Source organism: Meleagris gallopavo, chromosome 19 (genome assembly GCF_905368555.1).
Source record: "Meleagris gallopavo chromosome 19, MGAL_WU_HG_1.1, whole genome shotgun sequence".
NCBI lineage: Eukaryota > Metazoa > Chordata > Aves > Galliformes > Phasianidae > Meleagris > Meleagris gallopavo.
This window is the reverse complement of record NC_139422.1, coordinates 9,458,589-9,474,857: the sequence shown is the minus strand read 5'-3', so window position 1 is coordinate 9,474,857 and position 16,269 is coordinate 9,458,589. Positions and strand designations below refer to the sequence as shown.

The 16,269-nt window shown below is 43.8% G+C and overlaps 1 protein-coding gene across 4 annotated transcripts in view; it reads left to right on the top strand.

Annotated features, from left to right (window-relative positions):
- Positions 1-16,269, top strand: part of MAPKAP1 (MAPK associated protein 1) — an 83,741-nt gene that overhangs the window by 41,341 nt on the left and 26,131 nt on the right. For all 4 annotated transcript variants that reach the window (XM_085239385.1, XM_085239383.1, XM_085239387.1 and 1 more), the window contains exon 7: positions 4,301-4,410. In XM_085239385.1, the coding sequence (XP_085095511.1) occupies positions 4,301-4,410 (110 nt within the window). The remainder of the gene's footprint in view (positions 1-4,300; positions 4,411-16,269) is intronic.

Sequence of the window (16,269 nt, the reverse complement as noted above, 5' to 3'; positions counted from 1 at the left end):
AGCAGAACCAGCGTTATATCTGATAGATTAGGGTTTGAAACATTTAAAAAATACCAGGCTTTCATAGTACATTTACAAATTCAATTCAAAGCTTTGAATGTACTGTGAAAGCCTGTAACTTAGCTTACGGAAAAAGTCTCTTATAGGCTTTCACATGGGTATAGGTAGTTAGCAAAATGTAGTTTAGAATATCCATAAGATGCTAATTTAAGAAAGTTCACATAGATGTGAAGAGGGTGGAGCCCCAGGAGAGCAAATGGGAAGGGTTGGCGTTCTCCAAGGAAGGCACTGGAGGAAGCTGACGAGTCTTAAGTTAGCCTATAGTAGTGTCAAAATGCGGCCAATTAAACTCAGAAGCACGTGGTTATGCAAGGCTATCCTTGCAGAATCATTTAGGCTCAGAGTTAAACCTGTGGCTGGCATAGTCATTCTGGTTCGTATCATTATGTACTTCCTCTTCAAAATTTCCCAGCTTAAGTTAAGCACATTACATCAACTGGGATTTTTAGTCTTAACTATGCAACTCTATGTTGCTCAAGTTGAGATCATTATTCCTGGACACTTTCAGCCACGCCAGCCATGCAAGCTTTAAGTGCTCTAAATTCTGATTCAGATTTAAACAAACAAACAAACAAACAAACCAAAAAAAAAAAACAGATTGTAAAGACAGCTTTTGGAAAAGTTTGCTTCTCATTCAGACCAGAAGCCTTTCATCTTCAAAAAGGTATTTCTTTCTTTTTTTGCACCATCCAGGCCCATGGAGAGGCCGCTGCTGGTCTGTGCTGCTGCCTCCCCCAGCAGCGCCTGCTGCAGCCATCGCCTCTCCTGTTGTTTTCTTTTTCCTCTCCTGAACCTTGCCACCCTGGCTCCAGCTCTCAGGCTGTAAAAGAAGATGGAAAGCCAAGTTACCGCAGAATGATCACTATCATTAACATTCACGGGTGGTTCACTTATCATTCCTGACTGCACAGACATGGCAGCCGTTATGAAACGTCCACAGGTGTAGCACGATGATACATATTACATTGTGCCACAATGGATTTATGTATTCTGTAACAAAAGAAAAGTGTAATGAAAAAATACAGAAGGTAATCCTTTATTCCTCCACTGCACAATTTATCAGTAATGCCTGTGGATGATAAGTGCCAGGGATTTCCTTTGCTTGATTTAACCTTGTCACCCAGGTATGTTTGTGCAAAATGACAGAAAATACAAGCTAAGGAGTCTCTTTGGCTTCTAATTTGTACGGAGCGATTTTAATTGGTAGAATGGCATCTGCTTTTCTGCTCTGATTCCTAGTGTGTGGTGTTGAGCAGAATAAGCTGCAACATATATAATTTATAATGTTAATTAAGAAAATGCTGGAGTTAGGTTGGGTGAGGACAGTTTGTGCGCACCATTGTTGCAGAGCAGGACAAGGCTGGCATGGTGCACAAGGACAGGTTTCCTCCAGACAACCCGTGCAGGCACGTTGCCGTGTGCTGCTGATGTTCCAGAGCAGAGAGGCAGTGGGGCTGCAGCACGAGATGAGGGCCAGCACTGACCCAGAGATGCTGAGCAACCGTCAGCCCCAGGCTGTGCCGTTAGAGGAAAGAGTGCGGCCTGCGTGTTGAACTGGAGTGAAAGAAGGGAGGAACGGAGATCTGAATTCTGCCTGGCAATTCTAACACTGCTGGCAGTGCTCCAGAGCAAATATCCAAAAGTTTACGAATGTGGAGTGCGCTTTACATTTCATTGCTCTTGCCAAAGTCTCACTTACTGGATAGCACACTAAATATAGTAAAACACAGAGGTTTTTCTTATTTTGCTTTGATCGGTAGAATAAACTTTTAAAGATCATTCTGGGATGAGATCCAGCTTCTGAGGCAAAGAATGGCTGGGGCTCAGGCATGATTTAGTAATAGAGTGTCAGGAAAATCAGGCTGACAGTTCTCAGGCCAGCTGCTCAATAAAAAGAATCGACCGAGTCGGGATGCACTGAAATGTGCCTGTGGTCTTTAACAGATCAAGTGTCAGGAGCTGAAAGACAGTTCTCCATTTCTGGGAGGTTCCAGATCTGTCTCGGTGTACAGCCTGAAGTGATCCAGCAGTGCTTCAGCGCACCGGAACCGGGTGGATCTGTGGCACGAGAGCTCACCCAGCTGCTTGTGAGAAACCTCAGTGCAAAAACATTTCCTACTGAAGGAAAAAAAAGAAAAAATAGGACTTGGTTCTTTTGGAAGGCATTTTTTGACTTTGTTCTTTTTTTCTGCAGTATTTTGGTTTGTTTTCCTGCATCCTGTGAGTTGCCTGGCAGCACAAGTGCCTTTTTCTCTGTGTGCCTTTGGGTGCTTCCAGTGCTCGGAGATAAACATTGTGTCATCTAAATAAAAGGGAAAGAGTAGTTTCCTTATTGTAAGGACAGTGCGGTTCTATGGAAGATTTCCATTTTAAACAACCCACTGAATTCAGCCCAGCCGTTGGCACGGTGCCGAGGGAGGCTGTGGGCTGGGGCACCAACTGCCGGGGGTTCAGGAGGCATTCGGTTCGGCCCAGCTCATGGGCACCTGGCCATTCACAGTACCAGGCTGAGGACAGATTTGCTTATCAACAAAGAGAAGTTGGGGAGGTCTCTGCTTACTGTGTGGCATCAGCCAGAGCCGCTGAACCTTGGGGCTCGAGGGCTGAACTCTCACAGCTGTGGAAATTGATGGTACTCTCATGCAGAACGGTGTGCTCGTCACTGCTAAAAAACGTGTGGCTGAAGTAGCAGGGAAGAAAGGAGGTGTGTGAAAAGCTTGGGTATGCTTGGTTTGAAGACGTGTAAGAGTTATAAATGGTCCAGAGAACGCCCATTTGGGGCTTTTAGGCAGTTTCATTTTTCTGGGAACAAAGAGAATTGGGAGTGAAATTCCGGTGAGGTGGCGGCTGGGGAGGGGGCCGGGCTGCAGCCGCAGAGCTCCCAGTGGGCCCAACGCTGACCAGGGCTCTGTACTGCACTGATGGCAAAGGCACAGGCCGAGGAGTCAGGCTTTTGCTCTGGGATGAGGCCTCCCTTGCAGAGGCTGGCCCATAGCCGCCCTGCTGTGCTGTGCTGTGCTGGAAGTGGGAGCAGGGGACAGTGTGCCCGCAGTTCTGCTGTACGGGCAGAGGAGCAGCGCGTGCACAGCGTGACCGGGGGCTGGAATGGGTGCGGGCTGGGGGCTGCCGCTGCCCACCCTGGCTGTGTCTCAGCATGAACTGGGGGCTGCGTCTGGAGCAACTGGAGCTGAAACTCGTGTTCCCCACTTTCGTGTCTGAAAGTGACATTTAATGTGCTCTTGTTTTTAATGATGCGGTTGTATTGCTTGGATTGCTTTTGACTGCCAGTTGCTTTTAAAATACTCCAGCTGTGATGCACACAGAGAGCTCCGCTCCCTGATTAGAATTCTCAGTTGCCAGATAAAATGTTCCTCCTCCTGTCTAAATAGCTTTGCAAAACAATTTTTTCTGTGCAGCACAGATCTTTCCCTGTGGGTGCCTAGCAGCTCTCAAATTTCTGTGCTAACTGTCTGCAGTGACATCTACTGACATGAGCAGAGATTGACTGCAAGGTCTAAGGGGCAAAACCCGCTGATATATTAATCCAGTAGCTCTTCTATTATATTGTCATCTTCTCTGCTTCCGCAGTGATGCCACTTTCAATATCTGCCAGTTGGTATCTTCCATAGCCACCCGCGTGCTGCTTTGCACCTCTCTGGTGTGGAGCTGTGTGGGCCGCAGCCAGGATGAGTGCCCTGCTGGCAGAGACCTTTCCCCCAGGTTCTGTGCCGCAACGGTTACATCAACGTGTCAAGAAGTTGCATGTAAAATAATGCGATACACTAACACTTCTGAAAAGCTGCTGTTACTTCTCTGAGTGCTGTTCTTCCACTTCTCCTTAATGATTTGCTACATCTGCCATTGGGACGCATATGAAGATGACATTGCAAACTGTTTCTCTGGTATGCACTGCAACACACCTAGGAGATAATAACGAGTGCTGGAGGAGCTCCGTGTGTACATTTGCTCATTTTTCTTTTTTAATGATGAACACAAATTGATCAAAAATAAAGATAAATTAGGAAAATCCTTGCACGCCTTGAATCTTAATCCATTTTCTCCTTTTCTGTCTCTGCCTTTCAAAGGAAGTTTTCTGGGTTTCTCCTTTTAACTTCACTTTTAGAACACAACTTTGTTCATTGCTTTTCTTAAGAAGTACTTTCCTTGAAAGAAACGAAAATTGTAGTGAGCTGCCTGATGATGATCCTTTTGTAAAAATGTATGTACCTCTGTCTTGCAGAAATGCTGCTCATGGATTCTCACTTATTCAAGTGGACAGTATGAAGGTCACCATGAAAGATATCTTGCAAAAGGCCTTAAAGAGAAGGAAAGGATCGCAGAGAGGCACAGGTGGGTTATTTGTTGCAATTTTTAGAGGAAAGTGTGCTTTTTCCTGAGGTTATTTCGTATCACTTTTTAGCTGTTGTGAAAAATGCACCATTTTTTTCAGTGGGCACTGTGATTTCCGGCACCACTCAGAAACTGTTCTGTGCACAGGTCTGTGTTCTAGATGCTGCCAGAAGGCAGACGGTGGAGAAACTGCATAATGTTTGCTGCAAAGCAGTGTATCCATTACCGCCAGTATTTCTTTATGGTAACAAAGCCGTTTGTGCTCAAGTCCAGCCAGTGGTAGCTTGAGCTGATGGGAGGCATTACAGTGAGGTCAGTCCTTGGTAGAATTGCTACACTTGTAATTTATGTAAGAAACTGATACCTGATATGAGTTTAGATAGTTTAAATAAATAGTTGTTACTTTTAGAGAAAAAGTGACTTTCTGCTGTGTTGTCAAAATAGTACTATCGTAGTTAAGACGTATCAACATTTAAAATAGGAAAATTGACAGTACTGGCATCTATGTTTTACAGCAGTGCTTTTCCCAGATATAAACATATTAGTACATATATTTCAGAAGTAGAAGGCTGAGAGATCTTTCCAGCAAGAAGGAATAATTACTGTGAGAAATTGCAGTGAGCTTTGTCATGCAACAAAGGAACTTTAATATAAACCTATCTGTATACTAGGTAAAGATACGGATCTTGTCTTTGTAAATGAATGAAACCTCCTTATATACCCTTAGTTTTAACTGTATGAAAAGAAAATCAACCCCGTTCTGTTTGGAAGTGGTAGTTTGGTGCAGTTTTTAAAGGAGTATATAATCTGTCATGGATTTAATTAGCTATCTTCAGATGAAAGCTGAAGTTTTAATAAAAGTTAGAAGAGATAACACAGTGAAGGACACGGATGAGCTGTCTCAAGGCCATATTCCAAGGGAACGATAAGAGCTGTAAAAAATGGCAGAGGAGAGCAATTGAATGAAGCAATGAAAATCTGATTCTCGTAAAAAAAAAAAAAAAAAAAAAAAGCAGAGCAGTGCTGTGTTGCTGTTGCTGGTGGGGCGCGGGGGCTGAGCCCGGCACGGCTGTGAGCTCTGGCTGCTGGCCAGGAGCCATTGTTCACCTCGGCTCCGTCCAGATGTGCCAACTGCACGTCCCGGCTTTTGCCAGCTGACTGCGCCGTTTGATAACCGGCTCTCTGGATGCCCATCACTGGCCGCAGAGATAGAATTAAATGATGATGATCTTCCCACAAGTTGGGAGAGGAAACAATGCATATAAATCTTGATTTCATCTCAGCGTGAGAAGTCTTTATCCATCATCACTCATAATGAACAAGTCGTTAGCTGCGATGAATGGTGTTCTGTTTTTTTCAAACACCTCTTTTGTTCACTTTTTGGTTGACTTTTATTTATTTCTTGGGGTCAGATTTCTCTTTCCCGAAGGGAGATGTCTGGAGGATTCACTTAGCTCAGTATTTAAGCTACTTTCCCCCTTTGTATAACAGATGTTATTCCTTGTCCATTTGAAATTTTTTTTTGCTGTTATTCTGTTATGTTGTTTGGTCATTTAGAAAAGGCATGGAACTGTCATTTATTCCTTCAGCTAATGTATAAACTGCTTTTGTGGTACTTTTGTCAGAAACCCTTTGTTGTAAAGGGACTTACTGGCATAAATGTCCTTTCTTTTTTTCTTTTTTTTCTTTTTTCTTTTTTTTTTTTGGAGGGAGGGAGGGAATAATATAAGAAGTAATTTAAATCTTGTTTCTATAAATAAATTATCCACGTGACTTTTCACTTCTTTGAAACATGACCATCATCCTTGCTGGGGATGTAAGTCACAGCAGAATCCGCAGCTGAACATCTTTTGATCACTTCCACGTGTGTTTACTTGTGAGCTCTCACTTTGCTGAGAGCAGCAGAGTTGCTTGCAGGTTGTGGTTGAGGCTCGTGGGTGGACGCAGCCAGAGCTGCAGCTGTCAGCTCTGTGAGCTGCTGGACACACGGTGGCTGTGGGGGAGTTGTGCTCGAGGTCCCGCGTTACTGAGCCTCATAAACAAATGCTATTTATTTTGTATTTTTTACTTATTGGTGAGCACTTGTAATGCAGTGCTGACGTTGTTGTGTGACAGTGCCATGTGGGTGATGGCACCTCCCAGACTAGGTATTGATGTATTAAATTGGTCAATCATAACTTAAACTTTTTTATTAAAAACTTCCCTTATCCAAAACTTCCTTCATTCCCAGTTACTGCAATTCATCATTCAGCAGATTTTAATTTATTTTTTGGTCTCGCCTGTCATTTTTTAAAACAGCAGAAATTGCAGCTGTCTGCACAGAGGGGTCCACTTGCTTGCACTGCCCTCTGGACCTGGAACGAGCCTTTCTCCATCCCCTTCTGCTGCTGTTAGCAGACCAGGATAGAAATGCCATCTAGATTAAAGGGCAGTTACACCTCCAGATGCACACACTGACTGAAGCAAGCACAGAAGGATTTTTGTCACCACTCTTCATGTAACATCAAATTCTTCATTTTGGGAGTGAATATACCTCTAACTTTCACTGGGAGATATGCAGATGAATGGCATTTGAGATCAGACTATTAGCAGAGTAAGGTCCCATGCCTTTGTCTTTAAAGTCGTTATTAAGCAGTGGATTAGGATGTCAGAGTTCTGAATAAAAGATGACATAATTTAGGAAAAGTATTTCTCCTCATTCCACAACAGTTTTTTCTAAGTTGATTGTTCTGATTCTTAGAGCTACTAACCAAATTATGAACCGTGCATATGAACTTTTCTGCATATCCACTGTGCCTGCAGTCAGTCTTCACAGGACAGATGAATTTATGGTGTTTACAGCTTTGTAAATTGGTCCTATTTGTAAATTTATAGGAAATATGCAAACTTCTGTTGACTGTTCTGGGAGGAGGAGAGCTTAGGTATTAGACTAGCTTTCCCTAGCTATTTATTCAGCTAGAAACCTGTAGCTTACGGGAAAGTCTTTCAACAAGCAGTTGTGTTGCGTGATCCTGAAAATCCCCAAGTCCTCACCTCTGTGAGCCCATAACTTCCTGAGCTTCTCAATTTCACTTCTTTCTTTAAAAATGCCATTGCTGTCCTTGCAGCGACCAACCTTTGCTTGTGGAGCACGAGGCTGCTAATGACAGAGTTGTCCTGACGAATGGCGGCGCCGAGCCCAGGTTGCTGGTTTGTTTCAGTACGTGCACTGGCATTCATGTAACTGCATGGGGGACTACAGCTGTAAAAATAATATTAATGCATTTGTTTCAAAATTCTATTTGTTGAAAAGACTAAAGCTGAATAAGACTTCTGATTGCAATCTAACTGCAAACCAAGGATGATTTGCTACAGGAATATACAGGTCAATAGATGAGGACAGAAGTGGGCTGCGACCTTTCATTCATAGAAAGTGCAATGAAAAAAATGGAAAAAGTGTATCTGTTGTGTCCAGCTCTATTTAGATATTATGCTAGACAGAGTTATTGCAAAGAATGGAAAGTATTTTATATTCTTTGCAGTTACCCTTTCCTGATATTGCAATGCTTTACATTAAATGTATGGTCTCTGATAATTTGTAACTAATAAATTTTGTGCAAATCCACAGGAAGCACAGGTGGAAAATCACTGTTTGTGTCATAGCTGAGAGAAGTAGATCTCTGAAGTCCTTTCTCAATGCACATGGTTGTACAGGAGCAGTGTATCGGGGCCTCATGACCCATCCCCCAAGAGGTACCAGTAGGGGGTTAATGGGAATTCTGTATCCTTGTCACATGCCCAAATAACAAACGGGAAGAAGTTTATGTGAATGGTGGCAAGGAAGAGAAAAGCCTGTAACAAACAGTCAGTGCTGCGTACTGGAGAAGATAAATCTGCAGAGGAAATTGTTGAGGCAGATGTTTAATTAGTTGGAGTCAGGCTGGATAAATCAGGGTAGGAGCTGTCTGCGCAGGTATGCCGGTTTGCCTGCCTTCTCTATGGGCTGCTTTCATTGTCTTTAAAGCTAACTGTTCTTCTTGCTTAGCAAAGAAGCAGCAAAAACAGCCATATAAGCTCTCTCTTATTGTAATGGATTCCCTTGTGTACACTCATAAAATGGAAAATGTAATTGATGTTTTCCTATGGTAATGAAAAATAACTAAGTAGAATTCTTTATCATCAGTTTGTTTAACCTATTGCATGCTCAGCAGCATGTACTGCAAATGCATATTTTACACACGAGCTGGAAATAAAACACTCTTGCTTGTGCAATGAGCTCCCAGAGGAATCCAGCCGTGGACCAGCTTGAGGAGCTCCGTAGAGTCTTTCATACAAGAGCTTTGTGAAAATAGCCAGAATGGGAGAGTTAGAGAGGAAGGGCTGGGTGCTGCCCTGACTGCGGCAGGGAGGGGGAAAAGCTGAAATCCCCGCACGGCTCCTCAGGGCCTCATGTGGGCCTCGTTGTGTGGGTGGGCTGAGGTGCTGTGAAGGGGGCTCTGTAGAGCATCCAGATGTGCACAGATAATTTAAGGATGGCTTTGTATTGATTTGCTATCTCTAGAGATCTTGGAAGGTATTACTGAACATTGTGAGCACTCTACCAGCTGAAAGTTTAAGTATGAAGTTGGTCTGAAATGCAGACCCTGCTGGGAACTGTAGAGTACTGGTGTCAGAGCAACCACTGGTTCTCTCCACAGCTGAAACATTGCTGTACACAGTCAATTCTGAAAGTATTTCTACTGATCTTACTTTTACATTCTTGCTGGCCTTACTTTTAACGTTTTTACACGTTGGCCAGTTAGCTCACAATAAGAATTCCGTCCAGGGCAGAGGTACTCATTAAAGCCCGCTCGTTAGGAGGGCTGTCGTACAGACCAAGGAAGGCGCAGTTGTTCCATGTTCTGTGAGCACAGCACAGGGCTGGCTCCGACTGCACCCCTCAAAGTGCAGTAGGCAGGTAGGTCTTATCAGGCTTCTTGTATCTGCACTAAAACCCACGTTCAGTAGTTTCTATAAAGTATGTTTGCGCAGCTTACAATTGTAGGAACATGAGAAAGATGATGGCTTCGTTCTTGACGCTTTGTATATCTTGATACCATGGTGATTCTCAAATTAAATATGTGCAGGAACTATATGTACACTTGGAAGCTACTTTCCCTGCCTTTCAGCTGTCTCATTCCTTTTGTTCCTCAACAAATATACTCCCTAGGATGCCAGTTGCCTGTTTTTCCATGGCTTGACTGAACGGATTGTGAATACTAACATAAAATAGGAATTCAAAGGGAATGTGTGTAGAGGATTTGGCTTTAAACAAATTAAGCACCAGTGTCCGTTTATAACAACTGAATGTTTTCAGAAGGAAATGAGAGTCAAAACTAAACAATGTAAAATGCTGAAACATTAGAATAAGCCTGCCTAGTTCCTGGTCCGTGTCAGCCTCTCGTCATTGGAAATTTCTGTGAGTGGAGAAGCCTCATCTGATTAATCTTGTCTGATTTTAAGTAGAAGTTCTTTGCAGGATGAACATGCTACTGATTGCTATTTAATAGCTGCTTCAAACTGTAAACATCCCTGAACCAGAAATGCTCAGTCCTTTTAAGAACAAAATGTGACACAAGTTTAATTGTTATAAACAGTATCTTCTGCCAACATTTCACAGACATGACCTGTATTTTCCACAGGTTAGCATGAGTTATTAGCACAGTATTCTGTACAGTTTGGAGAAAGACTGGTGCATTTCTATAAATGAAAACAGCTGCTTTACAATAACATTCAAGTTCCTAACAGCTGTCAACGATTGCTTTTTGCGTTCTTTAAAATATGTAAAGTGACCAAAAATAGTCTAAAATAATCTTCCTAATCTGGATAAGCGTGTTATCTCACCGCCAAAGGAAGCTGAGTAATAAAGAGAAAAATTGAAGAACCAGGGATGGGATGTGTGGCTAAAAGCCTTCGTGCTGCGTTTCGGTCCTGCAGTGGGGTCGGCCTGGCTGCCCCTCGTGGCTCTGAGCTCCTATCAGTGGGTGACAGAGCTGTGGTGGGCCTGGTACAGAACTGCATTGTGATGCATTTAACTTCTGTTTGCACTGAGCTATTCGGTTATCCTTCATATCCTGGCCAACAGAAGCTCACAGTAAGGAGCACTGAGGATCATGTGAGGCTTCTGTTTCATTCTGACAGCAGCGAGGAAAAAGGTCCGGGTTTTGTCAGAAACCACATTCCAACAAGTAGTCTCAGCACCACTTTTAATGTCACATTTCCTATTTCAAACATGCTTCTGAAAACGGTTTATTAACACATTTTATTCAAAACTTTTGCAGCAGATAAGCAAAAGCTGTAATACAAAGATACAGTTGGTCTGAAAAACCACATATTGCCAAGTGCCCTGCCAGGCCCCAGGGAAAGCACGAGGATGCAGTCAGACCAAGCCTTTCCTTTCAACCTGTCCCACAGTTTTCATCTTTCTGGAGTATTCAGCAGCTGTGCCGGTAATAGCGGGTCTGGGTTTCCTTCACTCCCTGCTGACTGCAGGAGCTCCTGGTGGCACTGGTGGGGCTGCAGCCCAGCCGGAGAGCGGTGCGCTGGCACGGTGTGGGGGGAGCACTGTGTGCGGGCAGCCCGTCCTCCCCAGGTCACGGCTGGGTGTCGTGTGTTGGAGAGCACGGGAAGGGAGGAACGGGATGGAAATAGCGCCTGGAAAGATGGAGAGATAATAGAAAGGAGGAGAATTAGGAAACTGCCTAAATCCACAGCCCTGTGATTAAAGTGTTTTGAAGAGATGAACCGTGATTAGAATAAACTGTCACTTAAGTCGGATGTTGCCGTTGAAGATGGTAGCTGAGGAGCTTAAAATTAAAAGTAAATATGTTAGTGTAGGCGACACATATGTTTGCTCTGACTCTCAGAGATGGAAGCCTCAGCATCTGTGACAGTGAAAAGCCAATTAATTTGTATTTTCCTGTGCTTGCACGCGTGCTCTTCTGCTTAATGGTAGTTTTGAGTTTCCTTGGCTTTGCTTTGGGTAATTATAGCATCCCTGCAGAGTTTGCTGCCCTCAGTTGTGAATGGCTTTACCTGGAAATACTTCAGAAACGCTGTTTTTCTTCACTAGGCTGTTTACACTAGCAAGATACAAATTTAAAACAATCAATACTCATAGGTCCTTGGCCAGACTTTCTCCTGCTGGCTTCCCCTCTCTCACCAACAAAAAAAAAAGCGTATTTAAAAAAATAAAGAAAACACTTTGGTTTAAGCACACAGCCTCCAAATGTCGAACTTTTCTCCCAGGTGTGCTTGTCCCATTGCCAAGTGCAGCGAGGAGCTGGCTGAATTGTTTTCTTGTTATTTCTTCAGCAAAATGTCCTCTGGGTTGGTGCTGTGCACGGTGAGCACCTCTGTGCTGGGGAGGGTGGCACAAAGGCTGCTTAAAACAATTTCTGTCTGCCAACAGAGGCGATCTGTTTTGCAGCAGCAGTGATCAATTTCAGCGAGCCCTTTCTCTGAGCGCTGACGCTGTGCAGGCACGGACGTGGAGGGGGACGGGATGCTGGTGGACGTGGAACAGCTCACGGGGAATGAAGTTTGTGGATAGTTTGTCAGAACAGACATAGCTCGTTAGTCCTGTGCATTTGGGCTGATGGGATTCTGGACATCAGCCCAAATTGTGGAGGAAAATGTTTCACGTCTGGCCTCTGAAATGAAAGTGAATTATAGAATTGAATCTCTTCCAGAGCTGTTGGTATTGAAATCGCACATTTATTGGTTATTCTGGATTGGTGATAAAGCCGTAATTTATGTGACATTTTAAATTCTCCAGTTCAGCACTTGAATGATAGAGGTTTTTGTTTATTTTATCCTCTGAGGAGAGAAGACACTACTGTCACACCAGGTACGTTTGTGGGACCATCTCGTTCGCTTTTTGGGAAGCTCACGCAGCTCCCGCCGGGCAGTCGTGTTACCTGTGCTGTGCGCTGACTGACGGTTAACCAGGAGAAAAGCACCGTTCTCACCTTGAGATCCGCACTGGTAACAGACTGATGCACAGCCCTGGTGGCAGCAGAGCCCGGGCTGCGGCCGCGTGCCGATGCCCTCAGTGGGCAGCAGCTGCAGGGCCCTGTGCTGTGTTTGCTGTGTTTGCAGGGGACCTGATCCAGGTTTATAAATATCTGAGGTGTGGTGGCCATAGCGGTGAGGCCAGTCTCTTTTCAGTGGTGCGTGGAGTCAGGACGAGGGGAAACGGCCATCAGCTGCAGCACAGGAAGTTTCGCACGAATGTGCGTAAGAACTTCTTCACGGTGAGGTGACGGAGCTCTGGAACAGGCTGCCCAGGGAGGTTGTGGAGTCTCCTTCTCTGGAGATATTCAAGTCTCGCCTGGACGCCTACCTGTGCGACCTGGTGTAGGGAACCTGCTTTGGCAGGGGGTTGGTCTCGATGATCTCTAGAGGTCCCTTCCAACCTCTACAGTTCTGTGATTCTGTGATTCATTGCTTATCTCCAGAACCTGTGATGAAATACTGTGTGTGTGTTGTTTGTTTTGGCCATAGGTACCTTATGTTATAGGTCAAGGATGATGATTTCTTTCACCTTTCAACTTTATTTAGAATTACGTTGCTAATGCAAAGAGAATAAAGGTTGTAGTAAAAATTAAATATTTCTGTGAATGTTCCACAGACCGGTTTGCTGGAGAGCAGCATGCTGTCTGCCTTTCTGTTCTACAAAAGAGCGATACATAAACAAAGTGTGTTTGTTCCTTTTTAAGGGGCTTGTGACTAAATTCTTTAATTTCACTGGCTGTCAAGGTAGTGTTAAGTAAAATGGGTTTGAACTGCTGTAGTTTTTGTGTACTGGACTAGATGTCAGAAACCTTTGCCATCACTGGAAATTCTGTCACTCTGGATTTACTATCTGTTTCCCACAGCTGAATTCTTAAGCAGTGTGATTTAACACCTTGGCTCTCCATCAGCCAGTCCTGGCATTTATTTGAATGCATTACACCGCTGGTTTCCATAAACTATTTTACAATTGTTTCATATAAATGACTGTTTATTTCTACAAAAACCATCTGTATTTCTGTGGAGAGCAGCAGATAACAGTGTAAAATTTGGTCATGTCACAACAGTGCAAGTTAAGAAAAAGCAGATTGGACTTGGAGAAAAAGTCTCATGCTTGTGCACAATATTAAAAGTTTGTTTTTACAATTCAGATATCTTTATTAACCAGTGTTTGCATTTGTAATGATAAAATCTTCACTCCACTTTAGAGGTGTTGAGAGACGTTGTGGATTTTTAACAGATAAACAGACTTAAGATGTCCTCACAGCAGCAGGGTTTGAGATGTAAACATTCTGGCTTTACAGCTATTTCCTCTTGAACTGTTCACGTACTTTCTGTTGCTCTACTGCCACTGCCAAGCAAACAATGCAATCCTTGCCCTTTCTGTTGCACTCTAAGAAAAAATCACAATGCAAGAGTCCCAAGATCCCTCTCTTCTCAGTTTTTTGCTTTCCACAAACTGTCGGTCCCTCTGCTTCGACCTCTTTTGTTTATGATCTGTCTTACAACCGAGACTCAGCGTCCAGTGCTGATGGGAATGCGTCTTCCCCTGCTGCAGCACGGGCAGGAGGGCAAAGTGCCATCTCCCACTGCCAGCTCCCGGTGCCACAGGGCTCCTCTCCCAGCCACATGGGTCCCTCCCCACTCCACGCACACATGGCCTGCTGAAAGCTGGGCTCTGCAGCACTGCGCCTGGCACGGCTGATGCTTTTTGACAGGCTACATGAAAGGGTAGAGTACATAAATGTCCTCCTCTTTACGGCCGTGTGATAGCCATAGCATATTTTCAGCAATAATAAAGAAGTGGTAACAACGCATAAATACAAACATAATTTAAACTAAAAAGAAATTGCACTTTCAAAACCTAGCAAAGCAGTAAAGCAGTAAATCATGCGTCCTTGTGAAAGAAGAAATTTGTAACTGGGAAGCACCACAAACATCAGCATTAAATGTTCATCAGCTGTTTCCTTTCCTGTCTTATCCCTGTACTTCAGCAGAACCTGAAACACAGCTCACATTCACTTTTGTTTCCTTCCTGTCTGCCTGGCTGCTACTGCAATGATCGTTAGGCAATGGCCACTAAACCGCCTTCCAATTTCTAATATCTTGTTTGCAAGTTTGGAATTAGAATGGTATGCACAAGGTGTGGAGCTGCCGTGCTGCGGAGGACGCTGTACCCTCACTGTGTGCTGTGTGAGGAGCTCTGCCCGGAGTGCTGTGAGTGCTGAAACTTGTCTGCGAGCAGGCAGGAATCATGGACAGCATGGGGAGAGCTCGCTTACGAATGTGCTGCAGTGCTAAATGGGGTGTGACATAATGCTCTTGCTGCCTTGCTCTGGGAGTAGTATGGCTCCCCTTCTTTGGAAGAGCGTGAGGAGAGACCTGCATTCCTCAGCTTCCTTTTAGCTACGTAAAATTTTAGCAAAGAAGGAAATTAAAAGGTGACGTGGACAAATGCAGTACACCGAGGAAGAAATCAGTGCAGCGTTTGTAGGGGAGATTGTGCCTCACAGACATGTGAGCAGCCCCTGACACCAGAGACCCTCTGAATAAGGATGATGCATTTTATACGGCACGCTTAGATTTCCAAAAAGATTTGACAAAGGCTCATAAAGCAATTAAGCTGTCATGGGATGAGAAGGAGGATCCTCACATGGATTAATAATTGATTAAAAGACAGGAAACAAAGAATAGGAATAATGGCTCTCCATTATTAGTAACTAGGTTACTGGTGAAGTTCCACTGGAACTGGTAGAACCTGCATTGTTCAGTTAATGTGCAGCGTGGAAAAGGATGTGAATGCTGATGTGACAAAATGTGCTGTTGATACAAAAGAAGCAAGAATAGTGCAAATAAAAGCTGTCTGTGAAGCGCTGCAGAGGTATCTCACAATGCTGAGTGACAGGACAATAAAACGAGAGAGGGAATTCAGTGTCAATGAGTGCAAAATAATATACGTGGTGAAAAGCAACCGTAACTATACGTATACAATGATGGGCTCTAATTACTTTCCATCAGTCAAGAAAAGTATCTTGGAGTCGTCATGGATAGTTCTCTGAACACTTCGGCTCCGCGCTTAGGAGCAGTCAGAAAGACAAATAGGATATTAGAAATCAGGAAAGGAGGAGAGAACAAAACAGAAAGTGTTACTGTGCCCATGCGCATAAATCACGGAGTGCCCACATCTTGATTGTTATATTTTATCTTAAAAAGGATAATATCTTAAAAAGAATTATGATAGTAGCAACAAAGATGGAGAAGTGTGTGAATGCAAAGATGGATCTGACATGAAATGAGGAGTAGGTTCTGAGCAGAGATCTTTTGCTAGTTTGGAAAATGAGATGACTGGGCACAAGGGAAGACTGAAGTGTGTGGGCAGAGACGGTACATTGGGTAAATTGGGAGGGTTTTATCACTGTTGTTCATAAAACAAGAACTGCATGGCACCAAAAGCAGTAGGCAGACAATAATGTTCTGAGACAAAAGGGAATTCTTTTTCTCACACAGTGCAATAAATTATGGGAGTCAGTGTTGTGGAAATCAGAAATTCAAAAGTGTTTTGAACAAATGCCTGGACAATAAAGGGAGCGGAAGCAGCTGACAAAGGAACATAGCAGGAGCTGGGGCTTTTGTGAGAATTCAGGAGCTCATGGGAGCTAGGTGAAGATAAGGGCTAAGCAGGACGTAACGATGTGTTTTGTTGCAGACTAACACTAGAAATGTCGGTTCTGTTTTAAACCATTTGGGTGGGGTTTTTTTGTTTGTTTCTTTTATACTGGTGTGTTTAGAAAAGGTTAGGTTTGACAACTCCACAAACATCAAATATCA